The 24,946-nt window shown below is 40.5% G+C and overlaps 1 protein-coding gene across 10 annotated transcripts in view; it reads right to left on the reverse strand.

Moving 5' to 3' along the window:
• Positions 1–24,946, reverse strand: part of LOC133639731 (gastrula zinc finger protein XlCGF57.1-like) — a 145,181-nt gene that overhangs the window by 95,980 nt on the left and 24,255 nt on the right. For 2 of the 10 annotated variants that reach the window (XM_062033314.1, XM_062033313.1), the window contains exons 3-5: positions 17,077–17,307; positions 10,465–10,935; positions 3,343–3,457 (exon numbers count right to left, since the gene is read on the reverse strand). In XM_062033314.1, coding sequence (XP_061889298.1) covers positions 3,343–3,457; positions 10,465–10,935; positions 17,077–17,307 — 817 coding nt within the window. Of the gene's footprint in view, positions 1–1,832; positions 2,023–3,342; positions 3,458–7,650; positions 10,936–17,076; positions 17,308–19,314; positions 19,709–24,946 lie in introns of those variants that run through there. The other 8 variants (XM_062033301.1, XM_062033315.1, XM_062033300.1 and 5 more) reach the window with 8 other exon arrangements.

A 24,946-nucleotide genomic window follows, 5' to 3' on the forward strand; every position in this document is an offset into this window, starting at 1 on the left:
TGAACAAGACTCCGAGGTACTTGAACTCCTCCACTTGGGGCAGGGTCTCCTCCGCAACCCGGAGATGGCACCCCACCCTTTTCCGGGCGAGAACCATGGACTCGGACTTGGAGGTGCTGATTCCCATCCCAGTCGCTTCACACTCGGCTGCGAACCGATCCAGTGAGAGCTGAAGATCCTGGCCAGATGAAGCCATCAGGACCATATCATCTGCAAAAAGCAGAGACCTAATCCTGCAGCCACCAAACCAGATCCCCTCAACGTCCTGACTGCGCCTAGAAATTCTGTCCATAAAAGTTATGAACAGAATGGGTGACAAAGGGCAGCCTTGGCGGAGTCCAACCCTCACTGGAAACGTGTCCGACTTAACTGCCGGCAATGCGGACCAAACTCTGGCACTGATCGTACAGGGAGCGGACAACCCTAGTTCTTATACAGTAGGATCACCCCACTGGTGGGTAGAAATACACTTAAGACTCTAACACAAGCACTCATTTAACCCCACTTTGACTACAGTTCATGTTTAGTACCGTGACGCCTTAAAAGCCCTGAAAAACAAACTCCAGACAGCCCAAAACAAAATGATTGGGCTTCTACTCAACCATCCATCTCGGGCTCACCTTTCCGCCAACCATTTCCTTAAAGTGGGGAGGCTTTTGGTAGCCGACAAGAGTACATCTTCTTGCAGTTGGTATGGTGTACAAGATACACCATACTACTAAAATACCCATGATACTTCAAAATATATTGACCATTATAACACTAGAGGTAGTTGTACAAATCCTATTCAACCCAGATCTCACTCCAAAAAAGGTTCTAATTTGTGTGCCTGCTATACCACCAACATGTGGATCTTCCTATCAATAGCCACAAGGGAGTGTAAATCCCTTACTTCCTTCAAAGCAGCTTTGACACGACATTACAGCTTGTCGCTACTCGTAACTGGGAATAGACAAACCATTTTGCTGCAATTTTCTTGCAGTATTGTTGTCTTTTTGCTACTTTCTGCATACTTTGTGTTCTGTCTGTGTGAGTGAACAAATATTTCAACTGAAACCATCTCAGGCTTTGTTGTAGCAGTGAATATGTACCGTGATGAAAGTGTAGCCTTTCCTGTGCAAACTTCTCATAACTCCTTCAATCAATCAATCACACATTGTTACAAACTGAGAGGAACATCAACCTCAAACTGTCTCCTTTTCATGAAGAATCTAAATGAAAGCATTGCATCATCCCCACAAGACAAAGCATCTATTGAAGAAAAGTGTTAATAATGAAATATAAAGTTAGTAAAGATGTGAGAGTAAGAAGTAAACAAACATGTTGTGTGTAACACAACTTGATGTTTCTTGAAAACAGCATCCAGTAGTTGATGTTGTCGCTCCTTCTCTTTTGTTGGACAAACTTCCTCCTCATACTTTGCCATCGTTCTTTCGCACATGTTCACACAATCACAACAATTTACACTCACATGTTCACACAATCACAACAATTTACACTCACATGTTCACACAATCACAACACTTTACACTCACATGTTCACACAATCACAACACTTTACACTCACATGTTCACACAATCACAACAATTTACACTCACATGTTCACACAATCACAACACTTTACACTCACATGTTCACACAATCACAACACTTTACACTCACATGTTCACACAATCACAACACTTTACACTCACATGTTCACACAATCACAACACTTTACACTCAAATTTGATCTCTACTTAGCGTTGTGTTGATAACGTCCGCGTCTCTTTGTTAGCAGCTAACAAGCTAAGCTAACTAAACTTGCTAGCACGACAAGGTTCTCGCTCACCGAGACGGGTTTTTTCCTGAATTAAAGACTCAAATATGTATTTTATACGACATACATTTTTACAAACTGAAGAACAAATAATAAGACTGACTTAATAGCGTCCTTCTGGCTTCTTTCTGCGTCAATGTGCTTTCACGACAGTTGGCACGCTTGACGTTACAAGACGGTTCTGCTCTCGTCTATGACTGCTCTGCTCTCGCGATATGTGTCATGCGCAGAAGACTCAAAGCTTTGTAGTAAATCAGGAGCGTGATCACTTTTTGAATTTCTACATTTATTTTGCATTATTGACTTTGTTAAAACTGTTGTTTGTAATAAAATGATTAATTGTATTAATTTGTTGTAATTGTTACATTAACTAAAATGATGTATTTATTGTTGTATTATTCACCAATACGTCGATACATTTTGGTCCTGTGTTTTATTCTGATGATAATGAAAAATGAGGTAAAAGGCAAAGTGAAAGTGAAACTAAGCTACTGCCTCTCGCCTACACGTCAGTGTATCGTGCGGTAGCCAAAAGCCACCAGTAGATGGCAGTACAGTATTGTAAAGTCCTACATATAGTACCATTGAAATGTTGCTGCTCATATTAATAAAACGCTAAATCCTTTATTTTTGACAAAATACCTCTAGTAGTGATACAAATGTGCTCTGGCAAAATAATCTTATTTCCTTTGTTTGGCTTGAAAGAAGCTATGAAAATAAACATGACAAAAAATGAGTAGTTCTCAGGAAGAAAACAAGGTTGTAGATGATGTGAAAGGACCAAATCCTCTGTTTAAGAATAATACTAATAATAATAATCAATGTTATTTATAAGGTGCCTTTCTAGAGACGATACAAACATTACAACATTGAAAAATATACAACAGAAAATGTCAGTTTAAACAAGAAACTAGAAATAGCTGAAATGAAAGTGAATAAGCATTCTGGAATAAGTGTGTTCTTGATTTGAAAAGGCTAAATGAGTCCATATTGTGGAAGTCTTGCTGTTCCAAAAATATGGAGGGTCAAATGGGACAAAAACTAAACATATAAATACATCTTTAAATAATTACTTAAATGTGATAATTCATTACAAATGGAATTAAATACATAAATGTATTTTATCTTTCAAACTCAGCCATCAAAGTCAGTGGGCGGGTCCTAACATCTGATTGGTTCCACCGACCAGAGAGAATAGCGGTTGATATCTTCGTCCGAAAGTGAGGAAATTGTTACATCTTTGTAACTGTTTTGGACTTATGTTTGCTTGTTATCTGTATGTGGTATATAAGTTCCTGTCCTGTGCCCTTATTTGGTGTTTTTCACTTCCTCGTGCTGTTCACAGGCTTCCACACCAGCTGCCTGATATGCAACCGGGACACACCTGTACCATGTTGCCAATCAGTCTCCTATGTCAGTCCAGCCCTGTCATCCAGACAGCGTCGGATCACTGCTTCACGTACGTGTGTTGTTTCCGGTACAAAGTTAGTTCCGTCTCTTGTGCATTTACTTCTGCACTCACCTTCTTTTGTTTTCCTCCACTCCTTTTGTGGTTGAGTTTTCTATTCTTTCCTCCCCTCCATGTGAGTATTTTCTCTGCATCCTTGAGGTCACGTCGCTAAGCTGCATTCCAGCTCCTGACAGAAATAACTGTATTACATTCTTCTACTTTATTTGCTACATGCGGGTCAGCATAGGTCTTACTTCTACATGTTCCACATCTACCAGCAACTCCCCAAAAAGTATTTAAAAGTATGTCCTTCTAAGATGTCACATTTTCAAATACTTTTAAAGTTCCAAATATATGAAGATATGACAGGGCGAGGTTGTGGATAATCTTAAAAGTAAGAATGGTCTTAAATTGGCTACGGTCTTTGACGTGGAGGCAGTGGAGTTTCTGCAAGACCAGGGTGATGAACTGGACTAAGGGGGTTCTGGTGAGTATCCGGCTGGGGGAGTTGAAGGATTCAAGGAACTTTATTGTTTAAGACACATAAGATGGCAGGAAATCTACTAACCAAGGTTCTGGATTTAGCCCAATGAGAACCACATGAAAGTATAGGCATAGGTCATAAAACATCATTTAATACAGCCAAACTTCCCTCTCCCACCAGCTTGGACCAAGAATTGGATTCAAAAGGACCCCTTACAGGCAGTACACCAAACAAATGGACCCAGTTCAGGGACGTAGTAACAACGACTGCACAAGCTGTGTTTGGCAAGAAGCAGAGACTTAATTAAGACTTGTTTGATCAGTACAACATGGCTGTACAGGCGCAATTTGATGAAAAAAGAAGAGCCTATATTGACCTGTGGATCCCAACATGACAGATTCAAAGACTGTCAAGCCAAAGTCCAAAGAGAGCTTTGCTCTATGCAATACATTTGGTGGGAGTCAAAATCTGAGGAAATCCAGCGTTACGCAGACTCTATCAACTCCAAAATGCTCTTAAAGGCCTACTGAAAGCCACTACTACCGACCACGCAGTCTGATAGTTTATATATCAATGATGAAATCTTAACATTATAACACATGCCAATACGGCCGGGTTAACTTATAAAGTGACATTTTAAATTTGCCGCTAAACTTCCGGTTCGAAACGCCTCTGAGGATGACGTATGCGCGTGACGTAGACCGGCGAACACGGGTATGCCTTCCACATTGAAGCCAATACGAAAAAGCTCTGTTTTCATTTCATAATTCCACAGTATTCTGGACATCTGTGTTCGTGAATCTGTTGCAATCATGTTCATTGCATTATGGAGAAGGAAGCTGAGCAAGCAAAGAAGAAAGTTGTCGGTGCGAAATGGACGTATTTTTCGAACGTAGTCAGCCACAACAGTACACAGCCGGCGCTTCTTTGTTTACATTCCCGAAAGATGCAGTCACGATGGAAGAACTCAGATAACAGAGACTCTAACCAGGAGGACTTCTGACTTCGATACACAGACGCCTGTAGAGAACTGGGACAACACAGACTCTTACCAGGATTACTTTGATTTGGATGACAAAGACGCAGACGTGCTACTGTGAGTATGCAGCTTTGGCTTCTAAACATTTGATCGCTTGACCGTATGTGCGCAACTTTTTTTTGCGTATGTACGTAACTTTTTTAAAATATATAAGCTTTATGAACCTTGGGTTAGGTGAACGGTCTTTTGGGCTGAGTGATTGTGTGTGTTGATCAGGTGTTTGAATTGTATTGGCGTGTTCTATGGAGCTAGGAGCTAGCCTAGGAGCTAGGAGCTAGCATAACAAACACGCAGGTGTTTTTATGCAGGATTAATTTGTGGCATATTAAATATAAGCCTGGTTGTGTTGTGGCTAATAGAGTAAATATATGTCTTGTGTTTATTTACTGTTTTAGTCATTCCCAGCTGAATACCAGGTACCGTGAGTATGCAGCCTTGGCTGCTAAACATTTGATAGCTTGACCGTATGTGCGCGTCACGTACGTGACTTTTTAAAAATATATGAGCTTTATGAACCTTGGGTTAGGTGAACGGTCTTTTGGGCTGAGTGATTGTGTGTGTTGATCAGGTGTTTGAATTGTATTGGCGTGTTCTATGGAGCTAGGAGCTAGCAGAGGAGCTAGGAGCTAGCATAACAAACACGTAGGTGTTTTTATGCAGGATTAATTTGTGGCATGTTAAATATAAGCCTGGTTGTGTTGTGGCTAATAGAGTATATATATGTCTTGTGTTTATTTACTGTTTTAGTCATTCCCAGCTGAATATCAGGTCACCCCCGGCTCTCACAGCATCTTCCCTATCTGAATAGCTTCAACTCCCCACTAGTCCTTCACTTGCACTTTACTCATCCACAAATCTTTCATCCTCGCTCAAATTAATGGGGAAATTGTCGCTTTCTCGGTCCGAATCTCTCTCACTTCATGCGGCCATCATTGTAAACAATAGGGAACTTTGCGTATATGTTCAACTGACTACGTCACGCTACTTCCGGTAGGGGCAAGCCTTTTTTTTATCAGATACCAAAAGTTGCAATCTTTATCGTCGTTGTTCTATACTAAATCCTTTCAGCAAAAATATGGCAATATCGCGAAATGATCAAGTATGACACATAGAATAGATCTGCTATCCCCGTTTGAATAAAAAAAAATAATTTCAGTAGGCCTTTAAACCCCAAGCTGTTCCCCTTTCTTGAACTTTATTCACCGCTTTTTGAATCTTCTTTTCTCTATGATGTGTATTTCTAGCTCTCTTCCACATCACTCCATCATCACAAACAGTGCCACCTTCCACTTCACTAAACACTTCATGTATCATTATTGAAAACAGTACTGGACTTATTATACTGACTTTTGAGGACAAGAAGGAGACTTTTGCAGGGCGATCTCGGAGCCTATTGTTGGTCAGCAGAACAGGGACTTGAATCCCAGAAACTCAGAATGAACGTCTGATGTTCTTACGACGGAGCAATTCAGGGTTTCTTCACAACACGTAAAAATACATAAAAATGAAGCAAAATGCTTCTGGCAAAATTCTGCTTGCATATTTGACCCCGTTCTTGGAAATACTGGTAGATTTGATTGAAATGTGTTTCTTTCTTGGCACAGAGCCAGTTCAAAGCATTGTTCTCAAATGTTTTGCAGGGTTTAGGTTCAGTCTCTGGAACGGACATTCCAGAAACCTGCCTGAAACCCTTTGAAAGCAGTTTTTTATGCATGTTTAATATTGTTGTCTTGTTGGAAAAGCTGCTTGTGTACAAAGATCAGCCTTTTCACTGTTGATTGGAGGTGAAGCAAAGTCTCATCTGACCAGTAAACATTTGTCCCAAAAACTGCTTGAACATGTGGGGGTCTTATAAGTAAGTCTCTTAAACTAAAGCACTTGTCAGCATGGACTGACAAACGTGGCATGAGTTTTCAATGCCGGGGACAAACAGTCAGCCTGGCTGGATGTTAAATGTCTGTTGAATATCCAACTTGAAACTAATTTGACCTCTGTTTGGCATTTGGTAATCACTCCAGCGGCACTGAGAGCGGACTCAGCCAAACTACCTTTAGGTAAATGTTGCAATTGTCAAGGCCAATAAAGAAATTGACTCAAAAAACGTTTCACCATAGGTAAAGTAAGGCTCTACTTTTTCGCAAGTTGTACTAGCTTGATGCTAATATACATTGGCTTTGCTTTTGACATGCTACTGATTAGCATTAGCAATTTTTCATGACGTTAACACCCACCAAATTAGTATATTAAAATTATAACTAAGATGCACGTTTCAATCAAACAGCTGGTGTGTACATTCACACTTTTTTGGGGGCAACAAAAAACACAATGAAATTACACTACTGCCATCATCGTATTGGACTTTCAACAGTAAATAAAGTCACTTGTAAATGATAATATGATAATAAAATAAGATGTAACAAAATGACAACAGTTATCAAAACAGGCTCACTTTTAAATGTTGCAATGAAAATTGAGATTTAATTATAACAAACAATTTATATTATTAACACACACAAAAGTACCAAAAAGTGGTACCGTTGAAGACTGGTATCGATTTCGAGGCAGCGGAATTTGTGCCGCATCGGTTGAAATGTGAACGGTACTCATCCCTACCAGCAAGTGTTGTACTGGAAACCAATTTACAAACACAACTTCATCACACACAATACTCCACTATGGAATTGTTGTTATATTAAAATGAGAAACCAATCCATCTTTGTACAGCAATGGTTTGAAAAAGGCATTTGGTCGCTGATGCACTTATTGACTGATAGAAGTATTTTACTATTTGAAGATTTCATTAAGTACGACCTGCAAATACACAAAAATATTTAAAAAATAAATAAAAGCTTTCGTTCAAAATATTCTAAATACAGCATATAATGTTTTTCAGAACTATTTTCTAAACTTTCTGGGCTTTTGGTGGATGGACACAATATTACAAATTTGAAACTCTGATATTAGACAATTCTTTACTATTGCTTCTTCGCTGTATTTTCTCTGAAACAAAACAAACAAACAAAAAAATACAAATAACTTAAAAGCTTCCATTCTTCCAAAAGCAAAGGAGTTCATTTAAGAAAAAAAAAAGACGAAATAGACCACTTAAAATAATTTTTAGGATGTTGTATTGCAATTGAAGACAACACTTGTTCCTTCTGTGATAGGGAAACAAAATAAACAGTTTATTTTATGAATGTATGCAAAGTAAATCTCTGTGGGATGATGTACAATATTGGCTTTTGCCTGACACTCCACACTTGTTTTCTGAAATGTATATTGTTTTGGGGATGTTTAAAGAGAAAACAAAACAAAACATAAAGCATGTTTAAAACACAACAATAGGGATTTTTTGTTTTATCCACAAATGTAAGTTTGTAAAAACAAAACCATCCTTCCACAAACAATTCAGCCATTTTTTCTCACTTTTATATTGCATAATGGTCTGGGGACATACATATAAAACAATCACAACACAATCATCATATTACAAAAGAGAGTAATAAAGATCATTAATAAAATGGATTATAGAGACCCAACAAATAATTCATAAAGTCACACATTTTAAAATTGTATAAAAGACAACTGTTGAAATGATGTATAAAGTAAATAATAATATGCTTCCTGAAGTGGTCCAGAAGATGTTTCACATGTGAACCAGTACATATGTACACTACCGTTCAAAAGTTTGGGGTCACCCAAACAATTTTGTGGAATAGCCTGCATTTCTAAGAACAAGAATAGACTGTCGAGTTTCACATGAAAGTTCTCTTTTTCTGGCCATTTTGAGTGTTTAATTGACCCCACAAATGTGATGCTCCAGAAACTCAATCTGCTCAAAGGAAGGTCAGTTTTGTAGCTTCTGTAACGAGCTAAAGTGTTTTCAGATGTGTGAACATGATTGCACAAGGGTTTTCTAATCATCAATTAGCCTTCTGAGCCAATGAGCAAACACATTGTACCATTAGAACACTGGAGTGATAGTTGCTGGAAATGGGCCTCTATACACCTATGTAGATATTGCACCAAAAACCAGACATTTGCAGCTAGAATAGTCATTTAGCACATTAGCAATGTATAGAGTGTATTTCTTTCAAGTTAAGGCTAGTTTAAAGTTATCTTCATTGAAAAGTACAGTGCTTTTCCTTCAAAAATAAGGACATTTACATGTGACCCCAAACTTTTGAACGGTAGTGTACATATGATAAATGATAAATGGGTTATACTTGTATAGCGCTTTTCTACCTTCAAGGTACTCAAAGCGCTTTGACAGTATTTCCACATTCACCCATTCACACACACACATTCACACACTGATGGCGGGAGCTGCCATGCAAGGCGCTAACCAGCAGCCATCAGGAGCAAGGGTGAAGTGTCTTGCTCAAGGACACAACGGACATGACTAGGTTGGTAGAAGGTGGGACATCATATAAAGATGCTAATCTATGGGATCTATAACAATTAGAAATAAAAATAATATGTAATACTTCAATCTTTCTAACTATCTAATCTATATATGTAGAAGCATGTTAACAAGATTGTTACACAAACAACAATGTCACACATGTGCTGATGTTGTTAGAAAGTCAACATTAAAGTCTTGACAGTTGATTTGAAATCCTGCAGTTTCATTTGCTGCTGCTGTTCTCACCAGCACACTTGTGTTTCTTACACTGGTACTTATGAGAGAATCTTTCACCACACACACTGCAACTCAACACTTGCTCTCCTGGGTGTGTTCTCATGTGTGCTACAAGGTTTGATGGGTCACAAAAGCTTCTGTTGCAGATTGAACAGGAATGTGATTTTTCACCAGTGTGTGTTCTAGTGTGTCTTTTCAAATGTTGACTTAATGTAAAACCTTTACCACAGGTTGAACAGGAAAAAGGTTTTTCACCAGTGTGTGTTCTCATGTGTACTTTCAAATGTTGACTTTCTACAAAATATTTACTACAGATTGAACAGGAATGTGATTTTTCACCAGTGTGTGCTCTCATGTGTCTTTTCAAATTATGACTTTCTGAAAAACCTTTACCACAGATTGAACAGATAAAAGGTTTTTCACCAGTGTGTGTTCTGATGTGCACTTTCAAATATTTACTTCGAACAAAACCTTTACCACAGATTGAACAGGAAAAAGGTTTTTCACCAGTGTGTATTCTCATGTGTACTTTCAAATGTTGACTTAATGTAAAACCTTTACCACAGATTGAACAGGAAAAAGGTTTTTCACCAGTGTGTGTTCTCATGTGTACTTTCAAATGTTGACTTTCTACAAAATATTTACTACAGATTGAACAGGAATGTGATTTTTCACCAGTGTGTGTTCTCATGTGTCTTTTCAAATTATGACTTTTTGAAAAACCTTTACCACAGATTGAACAGATAAAAGGTTTTTCACCAGTGTGTGTTCTGATGTGCACTTTCAAATATTTACTTCGAACAAAACCTTTACCACAGATTGAACAGGAAAAAGGTTTTTCACCAGTGTGTATTCTCGTGTGTGCTTTCAAATGGTGACTGTGTACAAAACCTTTACCACAGATTGAACAGGGAAAAGGTTTTTCTCCAGTGTGTGTTCTCATGTGTCTTTTCAGGTGCCAATGATCTTTAAAGGTTTTGTCACAGTGAGAACATGTGAGGTGTGTGTTGTCAGTGTGACATGTCTTACCATCTTTAGAGTGTTCATCATCAGTGTCAGGAGAGTGTGACGTTGTGTCCTCACTATCTGATAGTGGAGCTAACATCTTGTCTGCTTGTGATCCTCCACAGTGGTCTCCATCAGCTTCTGTTGTCATGTGTTGTGTTGAGCTGCTGCTTGGAGGCTCCGCCTCTCTCTTCTCCTCACTCTCACCTTTGACCTCATCATCTTCACTCTTCACAGGCACACCAGTCACTGGGAACTCCACCAGTCCTTCAAGATGATCTCCCTCCTGACTGATGCTGTGTTCCTCCTCTTCCTTTTTAATGTGGGGGGTCAGTGAGTGTTCCTCTTCCTTTTTACAGGGAAGGGTCTGTGTCAAAGAGGAAAAGGAGACGCCAGAGGGTCCGTGGTGTCTGGTCTTCCTCTTTGGTGGATCCTCCTTCACCATTCTGAGGCTACTCTCCTGTTTTTCAGGCAGAAGTTGTTCTTCACAGATGTCTGCAGGACACAAAATGACAAACATACGGCTGAAAAACCACACAAGCCACCTATACCGAGCCTGTTTCTCTGCAATGCCAGATCCTTGGTGCATAAAACGGATGACCTGGAATTACAACTCGCTGGAAATCACTATGTTCGTGACTGCTGTGTTTTGGCCATCACTGAAATGTGGCTTCACCCGAGGATCCCCGATGCTAGCCTGCAGCTAGCAGGCCACACTTTGCTCCGCTGGGACAGGACTGTGAACTCGGGTAAGAGCAGAGGAGGGGGCCTCTGTGTTTACGTGCATGATAACTGGTGTAACAACGGGACAATTAAAGACCAACACTGTTCCCCAGACCTCGAGCACATGTCTGTAAGATGCCATTCTTATTTTATACCGAGAGAGCTAACTGTAGTGATAGTCACGGCTGTTTACATCCCACCCGACGCCAACGTGAACACAGCGCTCTCTCTCCTGCTGAACACCGTAAACGAACAGCACCGGGTCCACCCGGATGGTGTTCACATTATTGCAAGGGGCTTTAATAAGGCCAACTTAAAGACTGTACTGCCAAAGTTTTACCAACATGTAAAGTGTTCTACTAGGGAAGAGAACACTCTGGATCATGTTTTCACATATCTGGCACCTATACAGAACCACACTCCTCCCCCATCTCGGCCAGTCAGACCATCTTTCCCTCTCTCCAGCCTACTTCCCTCTCAGACGCAGCGTTAGACCCACCATAAAGACAGTTACAACCTGGCCTGAAAATGCCAAATACAGGAACTGTAATGGACTATATCAAGTTATGCATTGGGAATGTGACTGTCGATAAAATCATCCGGATTTTCCCTAACCGGAAACCCTGGATGACCAGCCAAGTCCGCTCACTCCTCAGGGCCCGCGACGCTGCTTTTAGGTCAGGTGACAGAGTTCTGTACAGGGCTGCTCGAGCTGGCCTGAAGAAAGGAATCAAAAAAGCTAAGGCGGACCACAGGATGAGTATAGAGTCCCACCTGTCCAGCAACAACTCAAGAGAGGTGTGGCGCGACATACACCACATCACCAACTTCAGAGGCTGTGATGTATCAACAGCAGACCTGAGTGCACCGCTAGCAGAGGAGCTAAATAGCTTCTTTGCTCGCTTGGAGACACCACAGCAGCACTCATCTGTTCCAGCCCTGCCCCCATCCCCACTGACTGTACAGGAGCATGATGTCACAGGGGTGCTCCTGGCAGTGAACCCCAGGAAAGCTGCTGGCCCAGACAGAGTTCCTGGCAGGGTGCTCAGAGCGTGCGCCCACCAGCTCACCTCCACCTTTATCAGGATTTACAATCTCTCCCTGGCCCAGGCAGTCATCCCGTCCTGCCTGAAATCAGCTATAAAAATCCCGGTGCCGAATAAGCCTCCCGTCACCACCCTGAATGATTACCGCCGGTGGCCCTCACCCCTGTAATCATGAAGTGCTTCGAGAGGCTACTTATACAGCACATTAAGGACTATCTCCCCCAATAGTTCGACCCCTACCAGTTCGCATGTCAGGCGAACAGATCCACTGAGGATGCAATCACTGTGACTCTCCACTTTGCTCTACACCACCTGGAGCAACAGCAGAGTTAAGTCCAGATATTCTTTGTGGATTACAGTTCTGCCTTTAATACAATAATACCAGACATCCTCATTACAAAACTGGACACTCTTGCCCCCCCTCACTAGTGCCTGGATTAAAGACTTCCTCTCCAACCAGCCCCAGACTGTGAGACTCGGCCCCCACCTGTCTTCCAACCGAACGTTGAATACCGGCTCCTCACAGGGCTGTGTGCTGAGCCCTCTTCTGTACTGCCTCAAAACCTACGACTGCAGTTCGACCCACAGCAACAACCTCTCATAGTGAAGTTTGCGGACAACACTACGGTGGTCGGACTCATTTCAAAGGGGGACGAGGCAGCCTACAAAGAAGAAGTCCGGAAGTTTTCAGATTGGTGCTCAGAGAACCACCTTGCTCTAAGACCAAGAAATCTAAGGAGATCGTCGTCGACTTCAGGAAGCATAGCACTGACCTAGCCCTCCTCTAGATAAAGGGTGAGTGTGTGGAGAGGGTCCACACCTTCCGGTCTCTTGGTGTCCTTATCTCTGACAACATCTTCTGGTCAGAGAACACTACTGCTATCACTAAGAAGGCTCTTTAACTTGTTAACAATATTAACTATATGTGTTAAACATGCTTGTATTATCTTTAAACACCTTTAACTTATTGACAATATTAACTATATGTGTTAAACATGCTTGTATTATCATTAAACACTTTTAACTTGTTAACAATATTAACTATATGTGATAAACTTGCTTGCATTATCTTTAAACACCTTTAACTTGTTAACTATATTAACTATATGTATTAAACATTCTTGTATTATCATTAAACACCTTTAATGTATTAACAATATGAACTATATGTGTTAAACATGCTTGCATTACCATTAAACACCTTTAACTTGTTAACAAAAACATATATTTCATAAATAAGTAAATATAAATTATATATATATGAATGGGGTAGATCCCCACGACTTGATCAATTGAAAAGTAGCTCGCCTGCACAAAAAGTGTGGGCACCCCTGCTCTAAAACAATTTAAACCTAGAAAGCCAGCTGGCTCAGATAAGTTGGAGCCGCTCTTCCTAAAGTTGGCAGCTGAAATTATAGCTGGACCACTGACTCACATGTTTAACCTTACTCTAATGTCAAATGAAATCCCCTTGGATTGGAAATCTGCCCTTGTATTCCCCCTATTAAAAGGAGGTGACCCTAGTAATCTAAATAATTACAGACTGATCTCTAAACTCTCTGTTCTGGCAAAAGTGCTTGAATCCCTTATCAGTGAACAGATAAAAGACTTTTTGGACACCAACTTTATTCTGTCACCATTTCAGTCAGGTTTTGGCAGAAATCACAGTACTGTTACTGCTGCTATGAAGTTTATAAATGATGTCACTGAAGCTCTTGACAAGAAGCAGTGCTGTCTGTCCCTCTTTATTGACTTTTCAAAGGCATTTGATACTGTTGATCATGTCATTTTAATCAAACATCTTTCAGCTATTGGTTTTTCTCAGCAAGCAGTTGGATGGTTTGCAAATGACCTCACAAGTACAACTCAGGCTGTTCAGATAGAAGGTTCCTTTTCGGACGTACTGCAAGTGGTAAAGGGTGTCCCTCAAGGTTCTGTGTTGGGCCCATTATTAATTAATAATTAATAATCTTGGACAGAATATTCTGAACTCAAGAACAACTTTGCTATCTTCAAATGCTTTTAAATGCAGAGAAAACAAAGTGTATGTTCTTTACCACATCAAAAACTGTAAGATCAGCACTGTGTGACAACATTTTAACAAGAAATGGGCAACAAATTGTGTTAGTATCTGCTTTTAAATATTTAGGATTTTTAATTGATGACCACTTGAGTTTTAAAGGCCTACTGAAAGCCACTACTACCGACCACGCAGTCTGATAGTTTATATATCAATGATGAAATCTTAACATTGCAACACATGCCAATACGGCCAGGTTAACTTATAAAGTGCAATTTTAAATTTCCTGGGAAATATCCGGCTGAAAACGTCTCGGTATGATGACGTTTGCGCGTGATGTCACGGATTGAGCGGAAGTATTGGGACACAATTGTTTCCCAATACAAACAGCTCTGTTTTCATCGCAAAATTCCACAGTATTCTGGACATCTGTGTTGGTGAATCTTTTGCAATTTGTTTAATGAACAATGAAGACAGCAAAGAAGAAAGCTGTAGGGGGGATCGGTGTATTAGCGGCCGGCTGCAGCAACACAACCAGGAGGACTTTGAGTTGGATAGCAGACGCGGTACCGTGAGCACGCAGCTTTCTTCCAAACATTTGATCGCTTGCCCGTACGTGCGTGCCGCTATGTGCATGTCACGTACGTAACTTTGGGGAAATATATGTGCTGTATGAACTTTGCGGAAGTGAACGGTACTTTGGGCTGTGGGATTGAGTGTGTTGTGCGGATGTTTGAGTTGTATTGCGGGTTATATGGACGGGAGGGGGGAGGTGTTTGTTATGCGGGATTAATTTGTGGCATATTAAATATAAGCCTGGTTGTGTTGTGGCTAATAGAGTATATATATGTCTTGTGTTTATTTACTGTTTTAGTCATTCCCAGCTGAATATCAGCTCCCACCCGCCTCTCACAGCATCTTCCCTATCTGAATCGCTTCCACTGCCCTCTAATCCTTCACTTTCACTTTCCTCATCCACGAATCTTTCATCCTCCCTCAAATTAATGGGGTAATCGTCGCTTTCTCGGTCCGAATCGCTCACGCTGCTGGCGTCCATGATGGAAAACAACGTGCCGATGTGAGGAGCTCTTCAACCTGTGACGTCACGCTACTTCCGGTACAGGGAAGGTTTTTTTTATCAGCGACCAAAAGTTGCGAACTTTATCGTCGATGTTCTCTACTAAATTTTTTAAGCAAAAATATGGCAATATTGCGAAATGATCAAGTATGACACATAGAATGGATCTGCTATCCCCGTTTAAATAAGAACATCTCATTTCAGTAGGCCTATTAGGAGCACATTCAGTATGTTGTAAAAAAAAACTTAAACTTTTACTGGGATTTTATTATAAAAACAAATTTTGGTTTTCTTTTACTGTGAAACAGTGGAATCAACCTTTTTACCTGTTATTGACTATGGAGATGTGTTGTACATGAATGCTACTGCTGGTTGTCTCCACAAGCTGGATAGTGTGTACCACGGGCCACTGAGATTCATCACCAACTTACTCACCATTGTGTGTTATACTCAATGGTTAACTTACTCACCATTGTGTGTTATACTCAATGGTTAACTTACTCACCATTGTGTTATACTCAATGGTTAACTTACTCACCATTGTGTGTTATACTCAATGGTTAACTTACTCACCATTGTGTGTTATACTCAAAGGTTAACTTACTCACCATTGTGTGTTATACTCAAAGGTTAACTTACTCACCATTGTGTGTTATACTCAATGGTTAACTGGACATCTTTATGTGCTCTATGCCTCAATCATTGGTATGTGTTCATCTACAAGACCATTCTGGGTACCACCCCATCTTATCTGTCTTGTATTTTTACAAAGAAACAAGGAAGTCACAATCTTCGTTCAATGAATGTTCTGCAATTTGTCGTCCCCAAAGTAAGAACTGAACTGGGCAAGAAAGCATTTAGGTTTTCAGCAGCGAAGGCTTGGAATAACCTTCAATCCAATATTCAACTTCAAACCCTTGTTACATTGAATGAGTTTAAAGCTTCTGTGAAAGGATTGCAGTCTACCTTGTCTGTATGTACATGTGTTATGTCAGCAAGTTTTAATGTTGTACATGTCATGTTTTATGTGTTGTTTACTGTTTTTAATGTAATCTTGCTGCTGCCCTCTTGGCCAGGTCTCCCTTGGAAAATAAATCTTTGATCTCAATGGGATTTTTACCTGGTTAAATAAAGAAAAAAAAAAAGAAAAAAGAAAAAAAAGCAGCTGTTTATTTGAAGTCTTAAAGAAGTCAACTATGTGTGCAGTGCAAGGTGAAATGCAGTTATGTCATCTTCTTGTCAATAACACACACATCACACTTTTGTGTGTTGTTGCTTCCTTATTTGTCATTATTCAAAGCTGATTTTAATGTGTAGCATCGGCAGCTGAACTCAATGTGACAATGTGTCATAGTTACGTCAGTCAGCTGGAATTAAAAATACAAATAGTTGTGTCGTTAGTCCAGAATCTTCACGGTCCTCATGGACGACATAATTAGGAACCAGTACTAAAATAAATGGTACTTGGTATACATCTCTAATCTTCACCACTAAACCTTTGAAATATGCTGACATATGTGCTGCTAAAGGTAGATAAACAGTAGCCATATTGAATGTTTGCCTTCATTTGACCACGTGAGGTAAGGAGGACGGCCTCTAGGTCACATGGTTACACCCCAGCAATTACATTGTTGATGATTGATGAGCATTCATTTTTAAATGGTGGTGTTAAAAAGCAAGTATATCTCCATCTTTAGTCATAAATGTGGCCCCCGGATGAACATGTGTCACAAACATTGTATTAGATGATCTGTGGATGTTGTGCTTACTTGGACTGTGATGAAGCTGTGAGGACTCAGGTGCTTTGTCTTCATGCTCTTCAGTCTTCACAGAGACAACAGTCAGTGGAAACTTGCTGACATCATCCTCCTCCTGCCCTACAACACACTCTTCCTCCTCTTCCTCTTTAAAATGTGAGGGCTGCGGATCCTCTAAAGTGAAACTGTCCCCCTGCAGATGAGGGAGACATTCTTTTTGGTGTCCAATCAGCTGATGGATGTCTACAGGACACAAACAAAACACATTTTAACTCCTACATGCTAAATATTAAATCATACATGAAATATAGGGCTGTGGCTATTGAAAATGTTTTTAATCAAGTGTTCTACTGGAAATGTTTTTGATTAATCGAGTAACTGGATAAAACATAGTGTTGCTTGGTTAAAGACAAATTTAAGCGACTTTAAGACATTTCACTTAATAATGAACGGCCAATTGGTTTGAGATGGTATGAGATCAAGATGTCATCTTTAGATCAGGCTTTGTTTTTTCCACAATCACTGCCACATTAAAAAGTTAAAGTACCAATGATTGTCACACACACACTAGGTGTGGCGAGATTGTTCTCTGCATTTGACCCATCACCCTTGATCACCCCCTAGAAGGTGAGGGGAGCAGTGAGCAGCAGCGGTGGCCACGCCCTGTAATCATTTTTATGGTGATTTAACCCCCAATTCCAACCCTTGATGCTGAGTGCCAAGCAGGGAAGTAATAAGTCCCATTTTTATAGTCTTTGGTATGACTCGGTCGGGGTTCGAACTCACAACCTACCGATCTCAGGGCGGACACTCTAACCCAGGGGTAGGGAACCTATGACTCTAGAGCCAGATGTGGCTCTTTTGATGACTGCATCTGGCTCTCAGATAAATCTTAGCTGACATTGCTTAACACGATAAGTAATTAATAATTCCGCTGGTAATCACAGTGTTAAAAATAACGTTCAAATTATAACCATTCTCATACATTTTAATCCATCCATCCGTTTTCTATCGCACCTGTTCAAGAAGTCGAATTAATGGTAAGAAGTATTTTATTTATTATTGGTTAGTGTCATGTCTGTGTTCATGTTTTTGTTTGGCCATGTGCTGTTTTGTTTTTTGGACACTTCCTTAGTTCCTTGTTTCACTTCCTGGTTTTGTTTGTCACCATAGCAACCATTAGTTTCACCTGTTCCACGTTTGGACTCACACACACCTGTCTCACGTTTTCACAGTCATGTCACGCACCTGTTCACAGTTAGTCACGCACCTGTTTTCACTTATCATGTCACTATATAGGCTTTTCTGTTTCTGTTGTTCGTCCTGGCGACATCACACATTCATGCCATGTTCACAGTTCCTTGTCACGTAAGTTTTTGTTTAATGTTCATAGTTCTCCGCCATTGTGCGCGCCTTTTGTTTTTTCCTAGTCAAGTTTTTTACCTCCGCTGTGAGCGCCTTTTGTTTGTACCTTTTTGTTTGAGTTAAAATATTAAACATGTCCTCACCTGTACGCCACGTATGGTCCAATTCTTTTGCACCACGGGAGAGCAAACCACGCCAAAGACCAAGTCTTGACAGTTAGCTTCAGAATAACAATGTTATTAAAAAGAATAAGAGACTTATTATATTCTAAAAATGTTGGTCTTACTTAGAAATGCACGCAATTAGTTGTATTCAGTGTTAAAAAATATTATATGGCTCTCACGGAAATACATTTTAAAATATTTGGCTTTCATGGCTCTCTCAGCCAAAAAGGTTCCCGACCCCTGCTCTAACCACTAGGCCACTGAGTAGGTGGTGTAGTAGGTGGTGTAGTAGGTTAATGGCTGCACCAATATGAAGGAAATAACAGGTCAGTATAGCTTTTACACACATAAATAACTTGTCAAACCTGCCAGCTAGCAGGCTAGGTTTACAGCGTCAGTTACCATGGTAACTGACTCTGACTTTGTCTTACCTCTCTTATTTTTGGAGGTAAAACTCTCGAGGAGTTTGCACTTAACCTGCTCTCTGGAATATTCCCCCGGTGACTGTGTGAGTTTTGTGTAAACATGTTGATACACATTGTTACAAACTGAGAGGAACATCAACCTCTCATAAATATTGTCTGGTTTTTATGAACAACATAAAACAATCAGTGCATCATCCTCACATGACAATTCATCTTCCTATAGACAATCTATTGAAGAATAGTGTTAATAATAAATATAAAGTTAGTAAAGATGTGAGAGTAAGAAGTAAACAAACCTGTTGTGTGTAACACAAGTTGATGTTTTTGATCCTTCTCCTCTTTTGTTGGACAAAGTTCCTCCTCGTACTCTGCTATGGTTCTTTCGCACATTTTCACACAATCACAACACTTTACACTCACACTTGATCTCTGCTTAGCGATGTGTTTTCATCACTTCCGCCTCTCTTTGTTAGCAGCTAACAAGCTAAGCTAACCAGCAAGCTAAGCTAGCTGGAGAAGCATCAAAGTGCACTCAGACTAATATACAAACAGTTATTATTACTCTATTTAATAGAGTGTAATAAAGGACATATATGTGTACATGGACGCACAGACTAAGAACACTGAACTGTGACGACTGCAATAACGTCTTCACCGTCAGACGCCATCTTGCTTTATTCTCGCCGTGTTTGGTTCGCGCGCAGTCTTGTCAGATCTCGCGAGAGAAACAAGTAACCAGCTCTTTTCCAGATCTCGCGAGAGAAACAAGTAACCAGCTCTAACCCCCCCCCCCGTACAACTATTTTATTACTATTTACTTATTCTGAAAATAAAAGTCAACTTGTCCATTTTACATTTTCAAAACAAAGACATACAACTTATTTTCGTAAAAATATTCAAATATTTAACAATGTATTGAAACAACAGTAGCATAAGGAAAGACAAAAAAGAAACAAAATAAATATTACACACATGATATTATTTTTGTCTTTGATGCTAATCGTTTTTATAATGTATTTTAGACTGTGGGAGGTTTTCATGTTTCTTTTTAAATTTCCTTTGGCATTATATATTACATGTTTTATATATATATATATATATATATATATATATATATATATATATATATATATATATATATATATATATATATATATATATATATATATATATATATATATATATATATATATATATACATATGCAAATATCTATATATGTATCTATATACAGTATATATATATATATATATATATATATATATATATGTATATATATATATATATATTATTTTTTTTAATACATTTTATTTGATTAGCCATCCATTTATCCATTTTCTACCGCTTTTTCCTTTTGGGGTGGCAGGGGGTGCTGGAGCCTATCTCAGCTGCATTCAGGCGGAAGGCGGGGTACACCCTGGACAAGACACCAAGACAGTTTCAGACACACAATATAGACTTAGACTTCCTTTTTATTGTCATTGAAATTTGAACTTTACAGCCCAGATAAGAACAACATTTTGTTACATAAGCTCATGGTAGTGCAGGATAAAAAAGCAATAAGGTGCATATATAAATAAATAAATACATATATGTGAATTATATATTAATATATATATAAAATAAATAAAATAAATATATATAAATACATAAATAGATTACTGTACAGATAAATATATTGCACTTTTTCACATGTGTCCACGTTTATGGATGTATGTTGTATTGTCTTTTTTATTCCAGCGAGTTAATCCATTTTTGGGAGGAGTTGAGGGGATAATTTAATTATGATGCGTTCAAGAGTCTTACGGCCTGAGGGAAGAAGCTGTTACAGAACCTGGAGGTTCTGCTTCGGAGGCTGCGGAACCTCTTTCTAGAGTCCAGCAGTGAAAACAGTCCTTGGTGGGGGTGGGAGGAGTCTTTGCAGATTTTCTGAGCCCTGGTCAGGCAGCGGCTTTTTGCCATCTCCTGGATAGGAGGAAGAGGAGTCCTGATGATCTTTTCCGCCGTCCTCACCACTCTCTGGAGAGACTTCCAGTCTGAGGCACTGCAGGCTCCAGTCCAGACAGAGATGCTGTTGGTCAGCAGACTCTCTATAGTGCCTCTGTAGAATGTGCTGAGAATGGGGGGAGGGAGCTGTGCTCTTTTCATCCCACGCAAAAAGTGCATGCGCTGCTGAGCTCTTTTAACAAGAGCTCCGGTGTGTAGGGACCAGGTTATATTGTCAGTTATCTGCACCCCCAGGAACTTGGTGCTGCTTACTATCTCCACCGCTGTGCTGTTGATGTAGAACGACGCCATTGAAGCTAACTTAGCTACGGGACCTCGACAGAGCTATGCTTAAAACATTAGCTCTCTACCTACGCCAGCTCTCATCTGCTCATCACGATACATGCTCACCTGCGTTCCAGCGATCGACGGCGCGATGAAGGACTTCACCACGATGATCGGTGCGGTCGGCGGCCCGGAGACGGAGGAAGTCAAGGTGAGGACAGCGGCGCGGCGGTGGTCGTTGTAGCTTTCGACGACACCCCGGCCGCCATCAGAGTCGGCAAGAAACATATATTTCCCCAAAGTTACGTACGTGACATGCACATAGCGCCACGCACGTACGGGCAAGCGATCAAATGCTTGGAAGCCAAAGCTGTACTCACGGTAGCGCGTATGCTATCCAACTCGAAGTCCTCCTGGTTGTGTTGCTGCAGCCAGCCGCTAATACACCGATCCCACCTACAGCTTTCTTCTTTGCAGTCTCCATTGTTAATTGAACAAATTGCAAAAGATTCACCAACACAGATGTCCAGAATACTGTGGAATTTTGCGATAAAAACAGAGCTGTTTGTATTGGGATACAATGGTGTCCCAATACTTCCGCTTCAACCATTGACGTCACGCGCAAACGTCATCATACCTAGACGTTTTCAGCCGGAAGTTTCCCGGGAAATTTAAAATGTCACTTTATAAGTTAACCCGGCCGTATTAGCATGTGTTGCAATGTTAAGATTTCATCATTGTTATATAAACTATCAGACTGCGTGGTCGGTAGTAGTGGCTTTCAGTAGGCCTTTAAGTGCAAACTCCTGAGTATGTAAAATGAAGTGTATTAATGAACTCATATCATGTTCTACACTTGGTGAATGTTCATATTCATGTGGGAGAAAGCAAAGCATCAGGTTTGAGTAAACAGTGGTATTTCAGTTTGAGCACATGAGAAGATAAGGCCCCTTAGTTTGATATTCGCAGGTGAATTGGATCACTTCGCGTAGGAAAAGAGGCCCTAATTGGGACTTGGGAATGCAAAAGTGACAACCATATCCTTGAAAGGAGACTACCTGTCTAGCTCAAACGCCAACCTTTAAGTTATGACTTAAAGCAGTTGTTTTCCAGACACTTGCACACCAACATCTCCTTTCGTGGTCAGGTGGTGCTGTTTAGCACACCCAGACAGTGAAAGAAGGAATATATAAAAGGATGGTTTGGCTTCTCCGGGAGAGGAGTCCTCCATATTTGACCTGACCTCCTCCCAGGAACTGCAGTCCTGTGTAAATGACGCTCGCTGGTAATAAAGCAACTTTTGTTTCAGTAAAGCGTCTCCGACGTCTCTTTTGATCCAGCCGCACTGCCGTGTCGCCCTTCTGTCCGGACGACGATGACAAGACCACTTCAAAAGCTCCAGAGTTTTACCTCCAAAAATAGAGAGGTAAGACAAAGTCAGAGTCAGTTGCATAAAACACTGAAAGGAATCGGCGCGGTTGGGAGAGTGGCCGTGCCAGCAACCTGAGGGTTCCTGGTTCGATCCCCACCTTCTACCAACCTCGTCACCTCCGTTGTGTCCTTGGGCAAGACACTTCAGCCTTGCTCCTGATGAGTCGTGGTTATTGCCTTGCATGGCAGCTCCCGCCATCAGTGTGTGAATGTGTGTGTGAATGGGTGAATGTGGAAATAGTGTCAAAGCCCTTTGAATACCTTGAAGGTAGAAAAGCGCTATACAAGTATAACCCATTTACCATTGTTCCTATAACCCAGGGGTGTCAAACTCAAATACAGAGTGGGCCAAAATTTTCAACCGCGGGCCAAGGTTAAACAAATTAACTTTTTAATAGGGACCCAAACAAGTTTTGCATTGAATATTGAACAAGCAAGGCTTATATAACTTTATAGTGACATGCAAAATCGAGTTTCAAATAATAATAATAATAATTAAAAAATATCAATGTCATATCAAATACAATTTAAATAAAAATGCAATGCCTCTTTTCTATTTGCAGCCTTCTGAGGTAAATATCAACATTAACTTTTTCCACAGGCTAATAAATTAGAAAAATAAAATAACAATGAATAAAACAACCATTCAGGACTTTAAACGGCTCAGTTTGCAACACACTGATCTAATCTGATGTGCCCAAGCCAGATACCTGCCATCTTTTCTTGGATGCTAGTTCATTAATGTCAGGGCTCAGGCTTTGAGCTGAGGCATCTTTCATTATCAAACGAAGTTGTCCATCAGTCATTATATCTCGTCCACCCGGACCACAGTCTTGGGGGCGTGCTTTAAAGGCACTGCGTTTATCGTCCTCCACGAGCTGTCGTCACGTCTGCTTTTCATCCATTCCAACAACGTGCCAGGCTGATCACAAAATATGTGCGACTTCAGCACGCACACACACGTCAATGCAAAGCATACTTGGCCAACAGCGATACAGGTTACACTGACGGTGCCCGTATAAATAACTTTAACACTGTTAGAAATATGCGCCTAACTCTTCCGGGCTGCAATATACACCCCCGCTACCCCCCCCCCCGGTTGAGGTGGGCGGGGTTGGGGGGGCGGGGGTGTATATTGCAGCCCGGAAACGTTAGGGCTGCATGGGATTCTGGGTATTTGTTTTGTTGTGTTTATGTTGTGTTACGGTGCGGATGTTCTCCCGAAATGTGTATGTCATTTTTGTTTGGTGTGGATTCACAGTGTGGCGTATATTTCTAACAGTGTTAAAGTTATTTATACAGGCACCGTCAGTGTAACCTGTATCGCTATTGGCCAACTATGCTTTGCATTCACGTGTGTGTGCGTGCTGAAGCCGCACATATTATGTGACTGGGCCAGCATTCGCTGGACTGGGTGAAAAGCGGACTTGACGATTTTTTGGAGGGGCACTGAAATTTGAGAGTCTCCCGGGAGGGTTGGCAAGTATGAGAATTAGCGGTGAATGCGGTGTTACCGCGGCACCGCCGCTGAATATAATCGGCGGGCCAGCTCTAGTGTTAATTTGATATTGCCTCAAGGGCCAAGTGAAATTACACAACGGGCCAAATTTGGCCCACGGGCCAAAGTTTAACACCCATACTATAACCTCTTTGTTCAAATGTTTGTTCCACTTGGCATCTTGTCTGACTCGCACCATGCACAGCCTTCCTTGTCACATATTGTTCCTTTTCCCGCTATCCATCCAGTAATTCAAACTGATCCAGCAGCGCGATTGAAGATTATTTTTACTTACAAAAATCAAGGAACCAGGATAATCGGGAAACAAAATAAAAGGTACCCTATATAAAACCACATATATGTGCACATGTATGCACTGATTAAAAATACAGAACTATAATGCCCACGTTTAGACTTTCTCCCCAAAAAACCATCTTGCTTTTTCCTCCTTCTTCTTCTTCTTTCTATTTCCAGCAGACTAGTAGAACATCTTAGGTGTATTGCTGCCCTCCACAGATTCTTAACGGGATTTCTTCCTTTTGTCCTATGGCCCTCACTACATTCTACAGTCCGGTAGGTGGCAGTATGAACCTTTCAAGTCATGGCTGCAAACTGCCAGTAAGAAGAAGAAGTAATAGAGCTGGTTGCTTGTTTCTCTCGCGAGATCTGACAACATTTTTAAATAGAACAATTGACACATTAAAGCCTTCTACAGAAAGCTAGGAGTAT

This window comes from Entelurus aequoreus, linkage group LG22 (genome assembly GCF_033978785.1).
Source record: "Entelurus aequoreus isolate RoL-2023_Sb linkage group LG22, RoL_Eaeq_v1.1, whole genome shotgun sequence".
Lineage (NCBI taxonomy): Eukaryota > Metazoa > Chordata > Actinopteri > Syngnathiformes > Syngnathidae > Entelurus > Entelurus aequoreus.